We start from the raw sequence: 20,163 nt of genomic DNA on the forward strand, positions 1-20,163 counted from the left end.
CCCTTTAACGGAACCCCCGCCCTTTTCGCCTCCCTCAGCCGTCTAATCGCGGAACAACGTCGGAATTTATCGAAATTAAGTTTAAGATTGTAGACGAGTAGACGACGAATGAAACGATCGTTCTACGAGTTTTGTTCAATCGTTCGGTGTCCTTTAACGGAACCCTAAATCGTCGTTTCCTTTCACTTTATTCATCTCGTCGCTGCTTTCTCGGATTACGGCGTCGTGATGCAAGACCGGCGAGTTTTCGGAGCTTCTTGTCTACGGATAAAAGTCGGAACCGAGCGGACGACCGCAAAAAAGAGGAGACAAAGTCCTCGGCGAACAACAACGCCGGCACCAGCAACAGAAGGAGAAAAAGGAAGAGGAAAGGACGATATCGGAAGTTGCTGCAGTGGAACAGTGAGTAGAGAACTTATTCATCCGACGCAGACTATCAAACCGCATCTACTTTTACGGAATTTGAGTACAGTTGTTCGGCTAGAAATCCGATTCGCTCAGAGATTCCAACGATTTTTGCGATCGATAGCCGCGAACGAGCTCGTTTTTAGACGACGACGGAGCTTAAATCAGCGGATAAATCTCAAGTTCGATTTTACAAATCAATGTCGTTCCGATAGTTTGCTAATTTCTAAGTCAATCTATCTCGTCGTTTTATTTTACTGGTGCTTGCACACCGCAATCCGAACTCTGTGGAATCTTAAATTTTATTTGCATCAAAGAGACCTAACGTCGAGGGGCTAAATACTGGGACGATTTATCAAGCAAATGAAAGTTAATTTTGCCCATCGTTCTCCATCCAAGCGTAACGTTGTGAAATATCTCGAGTTCGAACAAAACACGACAAAATTTCGATCTACGATTTTTACTTTTAGGTATCTTAAAACCCCTCTAGGAACTTCTTCCGTTTACCAAAAAGAAACGAAACGTAGAAATTCGTAACTACGCGGCGTTACTTCGATAAATCGATCACGTTGTTGTCTCGCGACTGTTTCTCTAGGGATCGGAAGAACCAGCGATAAACGAGCAATCGATACGTCGATGTTACGATCCATCGTTCAACCGTTCCGATGTAATCGTTCGTCGTCGCTAATTACTGCTTGAACGCCGCAAGCGATACCGAATAATACCAGCCTGCGGTTCCAGCGAAACGATTAAACTCGTTGAATTTGATTTCTAATGGAACTCGATTCACGACTTCCTAAACGAACGGCGAAAAGAAGAAAAATGGCGAAGAGGTTAAAAATAGTCGGCAGTCAATTTTCGCGTTACGTTGGTCGGGAACGCGATAGCTGGGCTGAAGTACGGTAAATAACTGGTAAAGAAGTGCCGCGAGTAATTGCTGTCGCTTGGAAGCCGGTCGGTGGTCGGTGATCGGGAAAAACGAGAAAGCTGCGGCCGAGCGAAACTGTATAAAACGTGGCTAATCCGATCTTCCGTGATCAGTGCGACGAATATCGAAACCGGAGCCGCCACGACCAGTAAATCCAACGATGAATCACTTGGTAAATTTCTATTATCTCTTTCCGTTTCTATCGCTAATCGTTCGAAGTTAATCGTTTCTTGGCGTTTCGATGGCTTGCTCTTCGATTTTTAAATCGCGTTATTTTCTAATTTCCAACGAACTGTCTTCGGTCGCGGTGTTCGAAATTCAACACGTCGTTTCTTGATAATACGTCGCAAGATATTAGATCAGCTCGTAAGCAATATATATCTGCGTACATTATCGCACGTAAGTATCAATAATCATTCGATATATTAACGAGAGCGTAGAGTGTGAATTCTAACGAATCAAACGTGATTAACGATAAATTATTGAATCGAAACTATCGAAATTATCGATATATGAAATCATCGCAATTCCGATGTAATAACATCGTTTCTTATTCGTTCGATTAATTTTTAAACCGTAAATTTCTAATTAGGTAGAACGTGTAATAAATTGCAATGAAAATATCTCCTCTATGACAAACAGAAATTATTTGTTTTCGCATCGCTGTTTCTCTTACTTCGTACAATGGTAGGACACGTGAATGAATTCACTGGCGGCATAGCAACGGTAAGACAGCGGCTGTAATTGGTCCCATTAGCTCAATTGCTAATCACCGGATGAAATTATTCGATGGTACATCGATGATGTAGTGATCTTAAATTACGAATATAGCAGCTAATTGATCAATTACGAGATAACTAATAACCGGTAGAACGTATTCGATCGATTATCGCGATCGTTGTTGGATATATCGCGCAAACTACTTGGAGACTGAACTCTTCGATCGATCGATCTGCGATTTTTTCGTATTTAGAGATATCGATCGTAATTCGTTGCTTTATGGCGCGTAATTCAACCTTTCAACACAGCGCGTTTCCCGTAGCAGGTTTTATTATCGTTTAAAACGATATAATTTACCGCGTTAATTACGATAATTCAAAGTTGTTATCTCTCGTTCGATATCGTCGCCAATCGGCCGACATTTCCTGTAAATTTTCATTAGAATATACCGCGAATAAATAATGATAACGTTAATTGGAATCTTCCCGCCAAGTTTACCGTAGGATAGCTCTCGGTAATTGCATTTTCGTTACTTTGACTTCCTTTTACCTATTTCTCCAGGCTCGAGACGAAATCGTTACGCTTGAACAAAGTGAAATTTGGGTCGTCCAATGCGAAAAGAAGAAACAAAATTGTCCAAGAGGACGGTCCTGAGCGCGCTTCGCTCTCAACTTTTAACTCGATCGAGTAATAATTCCTGTTGCGAGCGTTACGAAAGAGAGAGAATCGTAGGATTTAAAGCATCGGACGTAGAAAAGAATTCTTTCCGATTTTTCCCTACAATTTTCGATAGAATTCGTTTTTACACCGAACGCATTAAATATATTGCTGAATGTACAAAGGTCGATCGATCGTCTCCACCGTTCCTCGCGATGTTTGCTATCGTTCCAAAGACAAGGATTTAAAAGTTAAACGTTCTTAGATTGAAGGTATCCCCAGGAACGCTCGGTGCGAGATTATTTTAAGCTTTAAAGGACTGCCCGATATACTTTGTGAATCAACGTAGCGGCAAATACACGGCCAATAGCACATCGCTTGACGCGGTTTAATGAAAATTAGAGGCCACCGACCAACGCAGAACTAATAATTATAAATCGAACACGTAGGCGTGGCTGGTGGAAATTCTATTAAAACGAAATTACTCGATTTCCATCTTTCAAACGTTGTTTCTACTTAATCACGAGATATTAAAGTTCAAGCGAGATACGAAAAATGCGATCGTTTGCGAGATTCGCTCGTTCCCACGCTACAAAGTACCGTCTGAATTTTTTATTTTTACGTCGCTCGTAAGAGTACGTAGCTACAGAGATAAATCTGCTTCTAAACAGTAGATGGATAGATTTATCAAAATTCATCGAGGATACGTTTGGTACTATAACGATCAACCTCTCTGAAACGATCGATCGGGTACGAAAATACGACGACTTCATTCGACAACCGTCGGTATGACGTTAAAATTATCGAATTTTTCAATCGCCTATTACTTGTTCTAACTTGCGAAGTTTCCACATTAAGAACTAATCGCCGCGGTGGATGTTAAAAGGCAGAATCGTCTACGCGCACCTAATTTCCGTGATCCATTTCTTTCTTAACCTTCCGTTATCGATAATAACACCGCAATTGGATAATAGTCAGATACCTTAAAACACGCGCTTCGACGTTGATGCGTCGCGTGGCAAATCGAGAAATTTCACGAAACTTTACGCGACTAAGAGTACAATGTATTTGATCGACGTGGCCATCGGTCTCGTATTAGACAAATTTCGTGCCAGTTCACGAATTCTGGACATGATTCTGGACAGAAGAATGTCATATTGCTAATTTCAATACGTTTGTACCATTTTACTATTTCAGGGGGTAACGTTGCTTCTTTTGTGCGGTGTCTACGGTGCTTTGGCCGGTCGCCGTTACATCGCCATTCCAGTGGACGGGTTCGACGTGATCGAGCTGAGCCCGGTGCCCCCAGCCACAGCCAGGATCACCAGGCAGACAGAAGCTTACCTTCCAGTAGCAGTTCCTAGTGCCTCTCAGGAAGAGCCGAGGAGTCTACGCTCGGAGAGGTCCAACGCCCGCATCCTGGATTACGTGGATTTCGGTGGACAAACAGGCTCGAACGGAGCCTTCAGCTGGTACGCCGATTATCCAGCGCATCATTAATCATCCAGAGTCTGGACGATCGAGACGCATTTCCACGGATCCTGCCTACGAGCGTTCCATGGTCGACGAATCTGTTATGTTGAAGAGGAAGCAGAATATCGGAGAAGCAGGTGACCGGGAGATGGCATCGATTGTTCTTTCGCGTTCTGATCGAATCAGCGGACGTTAGAATATCTTTTGGCAAGGATTATCGTTGTAAGACTGGCAACCATCGAGTTGGTTAGCAGGTTGATCCTCTAACGAGACGTACTCCACGAGAAACGCGCACGTAGCATGAAAAATTGTACGTCTTAAAGGTGGCAAAGAAGACAAGCAAATACGCGTGGTTCGTGATCCGATGTCGGGAACGCAGAAAATCTCGAAGGTCGTTCATTTCGAATTAGGTCGTTTCGTTACGCCTTCGAAGGGTCAATGTTGTCAAACAGTTTCGAAGAAACACGGGCGTTCAAAGTGCGAAGCGTGCGCTCATCGATCCATGTATTTTGGAAATTAAATTGCTCCTCGAGTTGGCGGAGTTCGCTCGTCAAGCAATTTGGTGGAGCGTCCACGCGAAAATGTATGTACGCGGATTGGTCGATACGTTTTGGAAACTTTTGAAGCTCGCGAAAGACGTACGCTCGTTTCGTCGATGTACAAAGTGAATTGTTTGTCAAACTCGCGAAACTGCCCTGTCTCTTCGTCGGCTCGTAACGGATACCAACCTTCCGACCTTTTTTCCTTTTCCATTTGACGGAAGTTAAAGAGTCGATTGCCGTGTAACGAGACCAATCGTTATTCGTATAATTTTTCCATAACGAGCCGAAGCTGTTTGAATAAAATATGAAACAGCTTAGTTAACCGAGATTCGACGATCTCTTCATCGGATATTCCTAAGAGACCCGTTCACGGACAATACCTGGAAACGTCGCGTGCTCCGACGTGCGATAAGCTTCGAACTGTTTACAATCGCTGTTAAAATAAAAGCTTGCGACTGAAACTCGTTCTTCTCGACGACAAAGTTCTATCTATCTCCACTCGTGAAATTTACCTGCGGCATTTATCCCGACGCGTGCTGTATAAATGTAAGAGGAAGGGCAAGTACACTCAATACATATGCATGGTGGCGGGCAAAAGCTTCTAGCCGGATAAAGTTTACCTGCGATCTTTCGTGAAATTCGGTGATCTCTTAAAACCACGATCGCCTTCGTCAACGTGCCATCCCTCGCTCTTTAAACTTTCTCCCCACGTTTACCGTCCTCTTCTCTCCTCTATAGCCGCTAATTACTTTCAGAGAATCAACGGCGATGAAGGACGATAAAAGTCGTTCGTTGTCCTCTGTGTCCCTGTGAAAATCTCTCTCGATCCTTCGGAAGAGAAATCACGAGAAAACGATATCCGACCAGAAATTCTCGCACACCACCGTGAAACATCGAACGATGTCCATTTAGAGTAATAATAGTTTTATTTTCCGGCATATGATCACACCCATCGTTACAATACGATAAATAGCGAGAGAACGACGGTGCGTGTCCTTTGTGTCTCTTCTTTCACGTTAATATCTATAGTTTCTTCTCTCTCTCTCTCTCTTTCTCTCACTCTCACTCTCTCTCTCTCTCTCTCTCTCTGTTTTTTAGGTACAACGATAACAATCTCGTCGAGGCGAGCATCATTCCTATTCCCAGGCGGAATTCAATTTAACGAGCCGGCGAATTTCACGAATCACGATTCTTCTTAAGTACCTATATATCTATATATGTATGTATATATTATATCGCGGCCATCTGGCGTCTGCAAACGGCTAAGAAACGATAGGATCGATCGAATCCGCTCGTTATTATCCTCGTCACGCTCTTCCCTTCGCCATCTCGTTCGTATTCCCTCGTTCTTTTCACGCTCGTTGAAATTTCAATGGATCTAGCGAAGATCCAACACGCGACGTTAATCGGCTACGTTTCGCAAGGAATCAACGACTTCGTCGACCTGGCGATCTCGTCGCTCCTCTTCCTTTTATCTGCAGCGCGCTGCAAGTAAATTTGCGTTCTCGCGATTCGCGGATATTCGCGAGCATTCAAACGATTACAAGTTACAAAACATAGATAAATTAAGGTCTCTCTAATTGCAATCGTAACATTGGAACAAAAGATACTTCGCAGCGGAATTACGCGTTAAGCTAAGAGGAACAGGTGAAAGTTTCTATCAATAGGAAGAAGAAAAAGAAGAAGAAGAAGAAGGTTGATTGTTACTGTCTCCTCGTGACACGATTTACGTTATAAATGTTCGCTGTAATTGTTCGTTGAGATCTTCTTTCCACGATAAACGTCAGAAAGGTCTCCTCTACGAGGCAATATAATTCGCTTGGAAATGAATTGTTTTCATAGGAAGAAGAGATAGGGATGATACTTCGCGCAACAGCGTGAGGAGGATAATAAATGTTTCATCGAATCCGAGCGCGTCATTTCCATCTCTATTCGCCATCTCTATCCAACGTTACATCGAAATACTTAAAAAGCAAACGCAATTATCGTAATTAATAGCGATTAACGTTGCTCTCGGCAAATTCCGCCAGCTTCTGCTCTCTTTCGCCGCGTATATTTCCGTTCAGACCTTATCAGTTAATCGATACAGTTGAATTTTGTGCGAACGCGACAACATTTTTATTCGCTCGAGCAATTTAATAATTTAACGATCGCCGTCGACGAGGAACGCCGTTCGTCGCTCTCGACGATTCCGTATCATCAGATACCTCGCTGCAATCCGCCATCCCATTTACTAGAAAAGACGTCGCGTCGCCTTCTTCGTTCGCGATCGTTTTATACTCAAGTTTGTACAGTTTCGTGTAACCCAAACACTATGGATCATCCATCACCCTGAACGAGACGTTTTTCAATTATTTAACAAAATAATACGCGATACGGCAGATACGTATCGACGTCAATGGCAATTTTCCATGCTAAATTTTTGACGAAGAAGATTTACAAAACTCACTCTTGCTCCCTAATTGTTCCAATTCTACGAAACAACAGAGATTAGACAACTCCTGACCTGATGACGTAGCTACGGCAAGAAAAACGACACGAGGTTGATCGACGGCCGTATCGATCGACGAAAAATTGTCAAAATTCGAAGCTTCGATGGCTAACCGACGAGCACAGAAGAAAATGTTCATCTCGATGCCCGTTCCATCGGGGAAACTTTTTTTATACGTCTTGTTCTATGCCGCGATTCCTGTCCAAGCACGATTATGGCAGTCTGCACTAGCAGCGATCATCGGAGCGTTAATTACGTTTCCGCGTCGCGACGTTCTCTCGGCGTTCGATCGAACGATCTCGCGCGAAAAAAATTATCCGCTTGCCGCGTAGGCTCGTCAGCGGCGTTACATAAATGTATCGCGGCTCGCAAAACGCTTCTGTTTGCCACGAAACGCCTCCTCATTCGCTTCGAACGCGTTTCCACTTATCGACGGCTCGCCGAGCGTAACGAAAACAACGCGTTTTTAAGCGCGTTACAGAAAAGCACGAACACAAGTAGGAGGAAAACAACGCGTTCCGCGCTTTGCTGTTGTCACACGCTGAAGAAGACCACCCGCTCAGAAATAGCAATAGGATAGGCTAGACACCCTGCATACCACAGCCATCGAAACGATAACCAAATAGTAAGGGAACAGGCGCCTCTGAGATACACCAGACGACAACTCCTTCAAAGGGACTAAAACCTCAGTATAAAAACCCTGCAAAATAAGCGCTCGCCCCAGTCTCTTGTAACACTTTGAATCATTCTGTTGCAACACTTTGAACCGTCACTCTGTTGGATTTGCATAATATATTCTATCATCGTATACAAAGTTCAATTTCTTCACCTTATTCGTGAAACGTTCGAACTGCGACGCGAGGAGATTGTCACGTAAACTTGAGACTTCGATTATAAAAGAATAGAAGGTTGAGCCGTAACCCAGCTATTAACTTTCTTTTATCGAACCTTATTGTAAATACAATGATTGCAATGATTTTACACAGGTAGAATGATACTGAATCAGAGAAAGACTGAACAAGAACTGCTCGAGCTGGCTCAAGTCTCGGCTTATATGCGTTTTGCTTTGAGGATGTTGAGGGGTTCGGTGTAGGTTTTGATGTGCAAAAGAGTTTGATGTGCGAAGGTCAGGGGTCGATGTTTTATCTACGATGAGATTAAGGTGTGTCATAGGCTCGGTGTAGGCTATGATGATAAGGTGGTGATGTGTACAAAAGAGTTTGAAGCTTGGGGGTCGATGTCTTATCTCTGGCGTAGATTAACACGCGCTTGATGTCACAAGATCACCGGCGATCTATCGCTTTCGTGATTTCTCGTGTCTCCTACGTCACACTGTCGTCCGCTGCGTAAAAGCGCGACGCGTTTCAACGACCGGTCCATCCGCTTGAATTCGTCGAGAGGAACGCGCAAGGGCGTGGTATCGAGAGATCGGCGAATTGATTTTCGTCGATGACCTCGAATCATCCCGCTCGCGTCAATGTCATAAACACGACGAGGGTCGATAGGCTGTAGAAACTCGTCACCGTTGAGCATGAGGCGTAACAAGATGATTCCGGAAACGAACGCGAAGCTACGTACAAGCGCGATCGTGTTTGAATTTGCCCGATTAAGGAGAATAAACGGCGTTTGCCTCGTGTTTCAAGCGGAGGAGCGAAGATCTGCACGCTCGTGGTTTCTAACGTAAAGGGGATGAAGCGAAGTAACTGGACAGAAGAAGAAACGCGTAGCTGCGAAAATGCTAACGATATCGATCGCGAAAACACATCCGACGACTGATGCTTAAACGTACGTCGGTGATTTTTGTTTTAAGTAGAAAAATATCGTCCAATGAAACTGAGAAAGATGGGAAGCTTCGATATTGGAGGAAAAAAGCTTTCCCCTCGGCTTTCCATAGGAAAGTATCCTACAAAACACCGGAATCTTATATTCCGAGGAAACAACTGTTCGTACGATTTCTACGTAAAATCGTGTTTCGGAAAATCAAGTACTTTTTTGTCTCTTAGAAAAATTGTCTCTTAGAAAAACGAATCTGCCTTGGCTTTCCATAGGAAAGTAGCATTTAAAACACCGAAACTTTGTGTATTTTCAACGAACGATCAATTCGCGAACAATCTTCAAGCTTAGCTTCCGAGAACAGAGTCTGACAAGCTGAAGTAGCTCCCGATTCGATCCAGCAACATTTGAAATTATCCTGACACGCAAATAAGCTGAAATCTCTCGTTCACGCGAATCCAACGATATTACAGCGATAAATAGACCGCGGATGTTCGCGCGACGTTCGCATTTTCCCGAACGCGATCGAAGAAATGGCACCTAAATAGACATTTGTTACCGAAGATCGCTAATTACCAGACACCAGGTCCTTTCGTAACTTTCCTCATTTTTTTTCTCTCTCTTTTCCTCTTTTCTTTTCTATGGAAAGTTTGACGCGAAGCTACGACGAAGCTGCGCTATACGATAGCTGCGTCTTGAAATTTCCCATAGTTAGTTGTGTCATCGCGTGTACTCTCTACGACGAAAGAGAACAAAGCTACGAAAATGTTTACGTTCCTAGGCATCGGCGCACGTCGTCGTATCGAGAGACGCGCTCTTAGAGCAGAACCGCGCGTCTCGAGAACGAGAATAGAAAAGTATCTCGAGCACGATCGCGAACGTAACGTCGCATCGAATGTATAATAACAAGCTTAAGTGCACGCGGTCGGACGCGTTACTGTTGTACTTAAATGGGATTAAATACGGCACCGATGCACGTGTTCGTCTCGCAGCGCTGCGCATAAGCATATTAGGTGTGTCGTGCGAGTGCGATTTAACGCGTTGACCGAGCCGGAAAATTCTCTGTCTTTCGACCGGTACGCGCGTGAAATTCAAAGCATTGAACATTCCTTACCATCGTTTGTATTAATTTTTAACGTTAGCCAGGCTACGACTTTCGCGCTTCGATCTCACTTTGAGTTTCAAACGACTTTCAACGTGCGTAGGAAACATTTGCGCGTAAAATTAGCGTACGAAGTGACGCGTACTCTAACGACGACGACTCGTTCGCTCGTTTTACCTTGGGAAATTTTTCAACGATAGAAAAATACGACTCGAGCGAGGATAATCCGAAGAGCGAAACGAGGTCGAACGTTTTAATCAATTCCAGCGTCGTCGATCACCGATGATACAATGCGGCGTTATTGACGGATCTAATTAGAACCGACGTCGTGAGAATTGACGCGTTAAAGACGAAACCGATCCCAAGGAGACTCGATAGCCGAAAAAGGTTGTTTCTCTATTCGATGGTTCCAGCAACCGTTAACGAGCAACAGCTTCGCGCAACAAGGCAATCTAAGCGATTTTCAATGATTTTTCGGTTTACAGGTATTTTACAAGTTTGCCTATTCGCGAAAAATTCTAGGAAGATCGCGTTAAGTGGATTATTTTTATCAAAGAAAAAAGGGGAAAGAGAAGGATATCTGTTCGAGGACTTTTTGAGATTAGGTCCGAGTCCGCATCGGAACTTAAATTCAACGGCTAGTTTGAATTTTTCAACGAGGAAGCCGTGAATTTTTCGTGCGGTTTCTAAATGCGAGCAAGTTTCAAAATTGAAAAATCCCGTCGGAATTCGTGGACGTGTAGCTTCTCGAAAGTTAAATTCAATTGCATTCGCGTAAGGTAACTTTTCAAATTTTCAAGCCAAAGGAATTCAATTATGTAACTTTCGGAATAAAGAGCAAGTTTCCGTTTGCGTTTAACATCGTACCGCTTTAATCGCCTCGAAGACCAACGCGGGGATGGATAAGAGGAAGAAAAAGGAAAAAGTGTAGGTTTCCCAAACTTTTCCATCCTTCTTTCGAACAAAAGATATTACGTACAGTTAGATAGTATCGACTCGCATAACATAACTAAATTTACCTGCAGTCACGCGAGACAGATATTGTATCCACGAAGTTGTTGCCGGACGTTGAAACCGTGCGGCTCGTGGCAGGTGTTGCGAAGCAAAGATTGAGCGGAATTAATTGCACGGCTTTTTGCCTCGTTGATAATATACCGCAATAATACTAGCGATAAAGCTTGGCGTTATCGCGGTCGTTTTCTTCTTTCGCGTTCTTTCTCCCCATCCGGTTAAAAATCGAACGATGCGTAAAAATTGTGATAAAGCGCGACGCGTCTGTCGACGAGAAAAATGAAAGAAAATGTATCGCGAGAGTCTATCGCTTCCGAAGTTAATTTGTAAAATTAGACGCGGAGAAAAACTGTGAATGCACTTTTCTTAATTACTTTCTAGTCCTTCGCCTTGTTACATCGAGTCACGTTCGTCGTGTGAATTACGAACGACGAATAACGTTCGACCGAAGCTCGACTCTTTAATCCTTTGGCTACTGTTGGCACCTAAACGCGTTGAAAAAATTTTATCGACTATAATTCCAGCGAATCTGGTTCGAACCAGACGTAAGTAATTCGACAATTGTTAGTCATACGTTATTTAAATACGTTTATTTTACAGTTATTCTTTCCTATATCCTTGAAACGAATAATTGGGATAATAAGAAGGTCAGAGGAACACGCAACGCGAACACGAAACAACAAATGATTCGTGTTCCGATTCTCTGGAAACTAGCGAACAAACGAGAATACGCGTGAATAAATAATATTGTTTTAATATGGTAGAATTCAGTGTTTTAACTGTTTCAATGTATTTTCTCGTAATCTGCGCGTAACAAAAAATTTCTCCGTCTCAAAGCCTGCCGTAGTCAAAGGATTAACTCTGACTTTGCTTTTCACATTATTAAGTCGTACATGTGCTGAGCACAGATCGTTCCGATTTCAACGTACCATTCAAGTATCGAGAAATTAAGGCTAACGATACGCATATACTCGAACGAAGAGGATCATAACGCAGAGAGTTGTTAACACGACACATCTGGTATGCTCATTGTTGGACACACGTGCATAAAACACATCAGAACGAACGATCGCGTTTCATTCGTACGAACGACGAAAAACTCCAAGATTCTTAATACATGCACCTTGGTATGTTACCGACGAAACAATACATCGCGACCTTAAGATACCTACAGTTAAAGAAGAAATATCCAAATTTAGTAATAGATACGATATAAGAGTTAACAACCACTGAAAGCCATTAGTTACTCAATTACTTGACACGATGGATCAAATGGATCAGGCTAAAAGGATACTACCCTCTAGATTTAAATTACATTAGATTACATTAATTACGTTAGATTACATTAGATTCGGCTAGAATCAAACACACGATAATTACTTATTATTCACGTTATAGTAGCACGCCAGAATAATTGACTTGTAATTCTTAATGAGAATTGATCGTAAAATACATCCAAATAGAAAATAAAATTCGTACGAACGAGCAACGCAGATACAACCGTCTATGATCAGCTAAAAGCGTGAAATCGATTCAGTTTGTCGTTTTTAGGGCTTGCTATCTTAAAGTCGACGATGGCGTTAAGTGAAAATCGAAAACGATAGAAAATTATCATCTGTCGTTACGTTTCTAAAGTTCTAACGCTTGCTAGCCTCGTAAACCGCGAACATCGATTCCTACGGCTCGACTTGACGTAGGGTAAACGATACGCGTACGTGCCGAGATCCAAAACTTCGAAATAAATCGTTCCACGTGTTCGCAACTCAAAAAAGAAAGAAAAAACTGTGGCGTACATAAACAAACGAGGTTGAATATCGTAGGACGAAGATTTTCAGACATTGGAACAACGTAGATCACTTATTTCTATCTTTCTTCGAGTAAACAGAGGACAAATCGATCGAATACTGCGAGGAGACTTTCGAAAAATTCTATTTTTTTCCTTCTTTTTTTTTTGCGAAGATTTTTCGATATTCTAAATATTTTAACGTCATAAAATTATCCAGATCTCGGGATTTAATAGAAGATAAGGATGCAGGTACTAGACAACCTTCAATATCGATGGTTTTTCCCATTAACCAGCGAGTCTCACGTACAGCGACGATTCCTCGCGGTAAGTGCGGCGCCTTTTTTCCTCTTTCACGGTAAAATGCAATTCCAGTTGAGTAACTTGCGTTTCCTGGCGATCGAGACGTTAATAGCGGATTACGGCCGATGTTTGTCCTTGATTCTATTACTGTTATTATCTCAAATTATGACAGGCAACCGCGAACAGTCTCACGGGCGAGCAGTATACCACGCAGATTCGATGAATATGCAACGAGTCGGATATGCCGACGACGAATACTGTCAGGATATAAAAATAACTTTCCACCGGTCTTTTTCCGGGCTTCGAGTTGAAGAGCAAGATAAACAACGAAGGCCAAACGAGATTCACGCCGCTGCGCTTCCATCTGCGAGCGAAATCGGATTCGAAACTCGAAGATACCCCTTGTATCGTGGTTGTAATACTCGGCGAGTTTTGCAACGACACATCCGTCGATACGTTTCGTAAAAAAATTATTTGGCATAAGCAACGACCCGATTGATCCACCTTCAACGAAATAAAATTCTACGTCGAGCTCGATCTTCGCCAGTCGCCGTACAAAGTTGCTCTCGCGATCGACTCGCCTCTGTCGTTCGATCCGAACGCGATTCGCGGATTCATCGTCGATGGCCAGACGAATCTGTTCGCCCGGAGCGCGAGAAAGACGCGTCGTTAATCCATCAACGACCAGGACAACCGACAACAAGTGGGAAATCAATCAAGAGAACGAATTAAAGTTGGAACTTGGCAAAATCGTAATTCCCTTTCGTTCAATGTCCAAAGACGAAATTCGATAATAGATAGACGGATGGTAAGAAATTCGCAGAATGAAAGGTCCCGTTAACGGAAAGCTTCGGCCTGTCGATGGATTAACTCGACGCGTTCGAAAACGATATCTTGAGACAGCCCTTCGAACGAAGACGCTCGATTAAAAGTCTAACAACTAGAACTCCGTTAGTTAGTGTCAGCTTATACTTGCTTTCGCTTAAAATCGTTAAAACGGTACTGCAACTGTTTGTCATGCCGTTTACATGTTGCACGGATATACAGATACAGGAATACAGACACGCGTTTAAATATTATGTTCCTCCACGGATGCACAGCGATTAAGATATACACAGCTCGGATTGTACAGAGTGTCCTATAGCCTCTTAAATACTTGAAAACTCCGCCGGACGATAATGTACACGTGTATAGCCTCTCTGTCTTTCCTCTTTTATCCTCTTCTTACGTTTTTCACAACGTCCTCTTTACATCGTCGTGGAACAACGGCGCGAACAACGACGCGAACGGCTGTCGCCTCCTCGCTCTGTCTGTTACGCGCTCTTGCTCCTTCTCACTTTCCAGCGTATTATGCACACACGTACAGACGTACTCCAGTTTGAAGAAATATAGCTCAGCCGTGGATCCAAAGCCCTCGAACGACGGCGTACCTGATACATCGACGTACGTCAGCGTGTTGACGCTATTCCACGATTAGAAGCTTTAACTTCTCGGCGACCGAACGTAAGTCGAGGTTCGTGGAAAGTCGATGAACCGAAAGGGGATGATGATTGCGCGCGAGAACGCAAGTCGAAAATATTGTACGCCATGTCCTTGCAAGGAAGTTTCCTTCTCGAGGACGTCGATGTTGAACATTTTTCGCAGTACGTTCATAGGAGCGTAACGGAGCACCATTACGTTGGAATAAAAACTGATTTCCAACAATTTTTGCATATTGATCCTCGATCCTGGTATCGTTGAGTCGTTTACTTTGGGAAGATCACTCGATTTTATTCTTTTCTTTTTTTTTTTTTGTTGTTGTATCTTGTTTCCTTTTTAATTTTCCTTGTTAATGGAAATTGTTGCGGCTAATTACGACTCAAAGGTGCCAGTCGAGGGCTAACAGGAAATAGTCCTTAAGCGAGGAAACGCTTATTTCGCTAATTATTCTTCGTTATACCGAGCGGTCCATGAAACTGGAACGAGTAGAGTTGCTTTCCGGTTTCGGTAAACGGTTCTTCGACAAACATCGCTATTTAAAGCGTCGTCGTGAAATCGATCGCTCGTCTATCAGCATATTCGTCGATACGAAATAACGAGACGATTGTCCCCTTGCAAACGGAAACTACGTACGCTTCTATACGAGAACGACGTACGATCATAAAACATCGTTGCAACTACGACCAGGAAAGAAGCACTTTCTCGCTCGTTCCAATTACATAGGTCACTTTGTACAACGTACGGTAAACACGAGCAACAACACGAATCGTACAACGATATTCCTAGACTTAATAAAACCGCGCGAGAGCATGCGTGCATACTCGATTTCCATGTTCAATTTCCAACAACTTCTGCTCCCTTCTTCTCTTATTATCTTCTCGGTCAGACTTCTAATGACAAACTGTGCGCACTTGGCAGGGCGCTTGGTCTAATCGCAAGATGTAACACTCTGCAAGATACAATTGCAATATATACATGTATATAATATGTATATATACATATTCTACGTATATACATTCTTCGAACAATGATAATCGCGCCAAATTCGCTCAAATACCCAAAACACGTTTCGACGGTTAATTTCCAGCCGAGTTTTCCAACGCACTATATTTCTTCGAACGAGTATACACACACGCGATGGCGTAGAATACGCAGAGTGTTTCGCATGATCACGCGAACATCTGCGACGGTGGATGCTGCGATCCACGCGTGATCGAGACGCGCGTGAATCCTTTTGCGCCGTCAGTCGCCGGCGAACACGTCGATTCGCCGATAGTTTTCATTAACATCGTCGTCGAGGCGTTATCACTTTGCATGGGGCCGAGTCGCAGCGAGGAATCGATATTGTCACTTCGGTAACGCGCGTTCAACGGTGTACTACGCGCAGAGTTTCCCGTAACGGGCGTTGCGTTGGTCGAGAGAAGGCAACGGGGTCGATTCTGCTTGAAAAATCGTACGGAGAACGCAGGAGCGAAATTTCGTAATAGAATAAAGAACGTCGAAATGGAACTGCGAGATCGACAAGAGAGGAAAAATGCACGGAATGAAATTTCGAAATTCCACGGACAACGTGGAATTTAACGAGTATCGTTTTTCCAGGATCGTTCGGTTCTTCAAACAGGAACGCAGGTAATTTTGCTGGAGATTGATTCGGCAGGACGAACGTGAAATAGTAACACGTTGAAACTGATTCCATGGATATTCTAGGAATTTCGTGGTATTCGCGAAGCGAAGGTGGACGACGAGGATGGATCTAGAGGTTCATCTTTTCTTTTCCTTTTTCTCTTTTTCGATAGTCGTAGAGAATCAGGGAAAGATGTTGTCAGCGTACAGTGAAAACTTCGACTTTGAATGTACGTTTTCTTTTGGACTATGATATTGTTTATAATAGATTTCTGTGCGTGTATATGTGTTTCTTATACTTCACATATAAATAACAATCGATTCGACCGTTTATTTACCAAATCCGCATTTTTAGAAAGAAGAATTCGAAGCCTTTCGATTTCTTTTCTCGGACACACGTCACCTTCTTCTCGCCTGTTACGGGAAACTCTGTAAACGTTAAGTATCGAACGTAACGTGTATATAAAATGTAGAAGAATCTGTTATATCGAACTTTCTCGCGAGAATCCTTCGTAATTACCTGATCGTCCTTCTAAGAAAAATTCCAGCAATTCGTTCTGCCATAGACGAACCTTTACGAGCTTTCCTTTAATTTTAATCGTCTAAGAAACAATCGACTTTCGGCTCTAAATTTCGAGCAAAAGATTAAGCAAAAATACGTTGATAAAGGTATGAACACGATCTCACGTTTATCCGTAAAATTATCACAAAATTTATTCAAAAGCAGTCGACACGGCTTGAAGAATCATTTACGCGATATCGATCGAATGCAGAAAGTAGACTGCCGCGTATTGAACGGTCCGAGTTCACAACGTTTCGAGTTTTCCCGTAGAAAACAATTTCATCGATTATACCGGCCAAAATATCTCCTTAATTATCCACTTGTTTAGTTATTTTCGTTGACCGTTAGACATCGCGAACGTAAAGTTAAGAAACTAACGATCAAATATGAAATATTCTCGTTTATTTTCCTATATACCGTTTCTCCCGTTTCGTTCCAGCCTAAAAGAAATGTATTCCTTTTATCAATGTGGTATTAACAAGTCTACAACTACAATTAAAAAACGCTTCCGGCAAATTTCTCCCCACCCCCCTTCAATTAAAATCTTACGATCTCAAAGAGTATTATAAAAATAGTCTCGTATTTGTCTACCGTACTCGCGTTACGTGTTCTCCTTTGGATACGCGTTTTCCTCTCTTTCCTTTTCAACGTATCGCACACGCTGCAAAGTGTACGTGCATTCGTTTAAGAAGAAGAAAAGACGATAAAGCGAAACAGGTAAACACGATCGTAAATGACAATAACGAGTCCTTCGTTGCGATTACGACGACGAGAGATTAGTATTACGACGAACCTTCCTAAATCTAAATATTTTCTTAAGAATTTATTCCTTTCGCTCTATCACTCCCTTTGCTATCAGTTCGAATCGTTCACGAACGGATAGTAGTATCGCGAGAGATCCATCGATTATCTTCTTGTGCATCTGTTCGACGATACACGCGGTTTGTAACATACAGGTCCGCGCGACAATTATAATACTGATTCACCGATTTTCAGGCGGAAATCGTTCGCAGAGATCGGCAACGAGATATCTAGAACATCTCCTAAGTACACGCGTCGATGAAGATCGTTGCACGCTGGCATTTATCGTTTATTATTATTTTATCTGTCGTTCCCATCGACTCTTCATTTTCGAGTTTCAAAGAACGGAAACTCTTCTCGTCTTAATCGTTACACCAACGCGAACGACCATCGATTATCGATGGAAACACCTTTCTCCGTATTAAGGTACCGGCGAGGAAACGAGGTCCGTTTCCCGATGCGATCGAACGTACTTCGCACGATCGGAGAAAAGAAGGAATTCGGATGGAATTTCGCACGAATCAGCTTAAAGTCGACGAAATACACGATTCGAATTCCGATCGTTGTTTGGAGTTTGCGACGTACGTCGGCCGTATCGACCACCGTCAAACGTCCCTTCGCGAAGCTTTCGAAGCGTCTCCTTCTCACGTGAACTTACCCTTCTCCGCTTTTGTACGTTAAGTGAAGCTTCGTGGATGATCACGACGGAAAGGAGCGTCACGTACTTGTTGAAACCATCAGAGATCGCGCGTACGTACGTGTTTCATCGTTTTCTTCTTCCATTCACATGGTGTACTGAGACAGCAAAATTCGGGGAGTCGTGAGGCTGGTCGGCGGTTCGGGTCAAGTAGTGCACCAGGCCAGGATCACTTTCTTGAAGGGAACGAAGATTGCACGGCCAGGATCGCTGCAACACGATTTCGTCGTAAAAAAGGATTTTAGTATATTAGATTTTCTGATTATTTTCTATTTCGATGCATGGAAGTTCTTTTGTTCTCTCCTCGTTGTTGTATCGTTAACACTTTGCGAACTGCAGACGCAAATTCGCGTCTTACGTACCTCGTACGGTGTCCTATGAAAAATGTTAACTAAAAACGGTTGAATAGAACGGTAAGAAAAAGCAATGAATGCTATAAACAAAATGTCACGAGTGTGTTTTTACGTGGCATGCTTGAATAATTGGACACCATTGCGATTTTTAAGAAATTTAATAAAATAATAAATTAAGTTGTTTTCAAGCATATCGTGCTAGAGGAAACGTCAGTACAAGTATCTCTAAATACGGTCGTTGATTTTGAAGAAAATATTACGCTTGTTAAACGCTGCTCGGAAAGTTCCTTCCGATTTTTAAGGAATTTTGACGACATAAGAAATTATATCGAAACATTTCTCGCCGGGAAACCTGAGAAATTCTGAAACGATGGAATATTCGAGTCGCGTGAAAGGAGCAGAAAGATTGTGCAACAAAATCACATCTATATAATTCAATAAATGTACATCGAATGGAAATGCAAATCGGAACGAACTTTCCCAGCGACCTTTCGAATCTTTTCGACGAATGCGTCGAGTACCTTCGTTGAACCAGTGAGCAAAAAGAAGAAAAAGAAAGACGACAAAGGAATGTAATAATTACAGTGTACTGATAAATACGAGAAAAGGATTGTACCGATGAGAAACTGTATTATTTCCAAAGCTGAAACAGAAGCTGAAACTGAACAGAAGAGAGAAACATAATCATTTCGGGTAATATATTAGGTTGTTGTTCTACTGCAACAAAGTGAATCATACGTAATTCGATAAAATAATGCAAAAGCAAAAATCTTGCACATCTATCATTTTCTTATAAAACGAAAGAAACTTTTCGGACAACCCATGCCACAACCCATGCCATGACAACAAAACGCTTCTGAGACTTCAGTTTTGTAAGAAACTTTTCGGACAATGTATTGGTTTGGCAACTAAGTGATCGCGGACTTTATCATTAGATGGTATTGACAAAATGCGCGATCACTTAGTTGCCAACCCAACAGGTCGTCCGAAAAGTTTCTTACAAAACCGCAGTTTCTAAAGCGTTTCAGAAGCGCACAAAATTGAAGTTTCTAGCATTGTAGTTTCTAGTACTGTATTCTAGTATCAATACCACCTAATGACAAAATCCGCAATCGCAAAGTGTGATAGAATTAATTTCTCACGCGGAAGGACAAGAAGGTAGCACAGCAAGGAGGCAAAAGACCAAAGTGACAATAATGTGTAGCCATAAGTTGCGATAGTTTGTAGTCATTAGTTTTAGCGACTAGAGATAAGAATACGCTAAGCAGTGCAATACGATAAATGTGAGAAATGTAAGTCGAAAGTTCGTCGAAAGCCAAAAGGCACGGAATAAAATAAATAATAATAATAATAATTTCTCACGCGACAGAGAGATCGTCGATAACGAAACGTTACAAGTTTATTATCTAAATAGGAAAATCCTTAGCTTCTTCAAAGACTTAACCGAAAGTTCTATCGTT

General features: G+C 42.5%; 2 protein-coding genes across 10 annotated transcripts in view; one reads left to right on the forward strand and one right to left on the reverse strand.

The window, feature by feature from the left end:
• The first annotated feature begins 90 nt into the window (after window positions 1-90).
• On the forward strand, window positions 91-4,348 carry LOC122573605. Its single transcript, XM_043740217.1, has 2 exons — window positions 91-402; window positions 3,908-4,348. Exons 1-2 carry the CDS (start codon window positions 229-231, stop codon window positions 4,208-4,210), a joined length of 477 nt encoding a protein of 158 aa, XP_043596152.1. The 5' UTR covers window positions 91-228; the 3' UTR covers window positions 4,211-4,348.
• Window positions 4,349-5,632: 1,284 nt separating this feature from the next.
• LOC122573597 overlaps window positions 5,633-20,163 on the reverse strand; it is a 33,224-nt gene continuing 18,693 nt past the window's right edge. For all 9 annotated transcript variants that reach the window (XM_043740186.1, XM_043740191.1, XM_043740188.1 and 6 more), the window contains one exon: window positions 5,633-18,560. In XM_043740186.1, coding sequence (XP_043596121.1) covers window positions 18,497-18,560 — 64 coding nt within the window. In that variant the 3' untranslated portion in view covers window positions 5,633-18,496. The remainder of the gene's footprint in view (window positions 18,561-20,163) is intronic.

Source organism: Bombus pyrosoma, linkage group LG12 (genome assembly GCF_014825855.1).
Source record: "Bombus pyrosoma isolate SC7728 linkage group LG12, ASM1482585v1, whole genome shotgun sequence".
NCBI classification, from domain to species: domain Eukaryota; kingdom Metazoa; phylum Arthropoda; class Insecta; order Hymenoptera; family Apidae; genus Bombus; species Bombus pyrosoma.

Coding starts and splice junctions, on each gene's coding strand:
- LOC122573605 (XM_043740217.1), top strand. CDS start 229: ATGCAAGACCGGCGAGTTTTCGGAGCTTCTTGTCTACGGATAAAAGTC. Junction 403..3,907: donor GAAGTTGCTGCAGTGGAACA/GTGAGTAGAGAA, acceptor TTACTATTTCAG/GGGGTAACGTTGCTTCTTTT.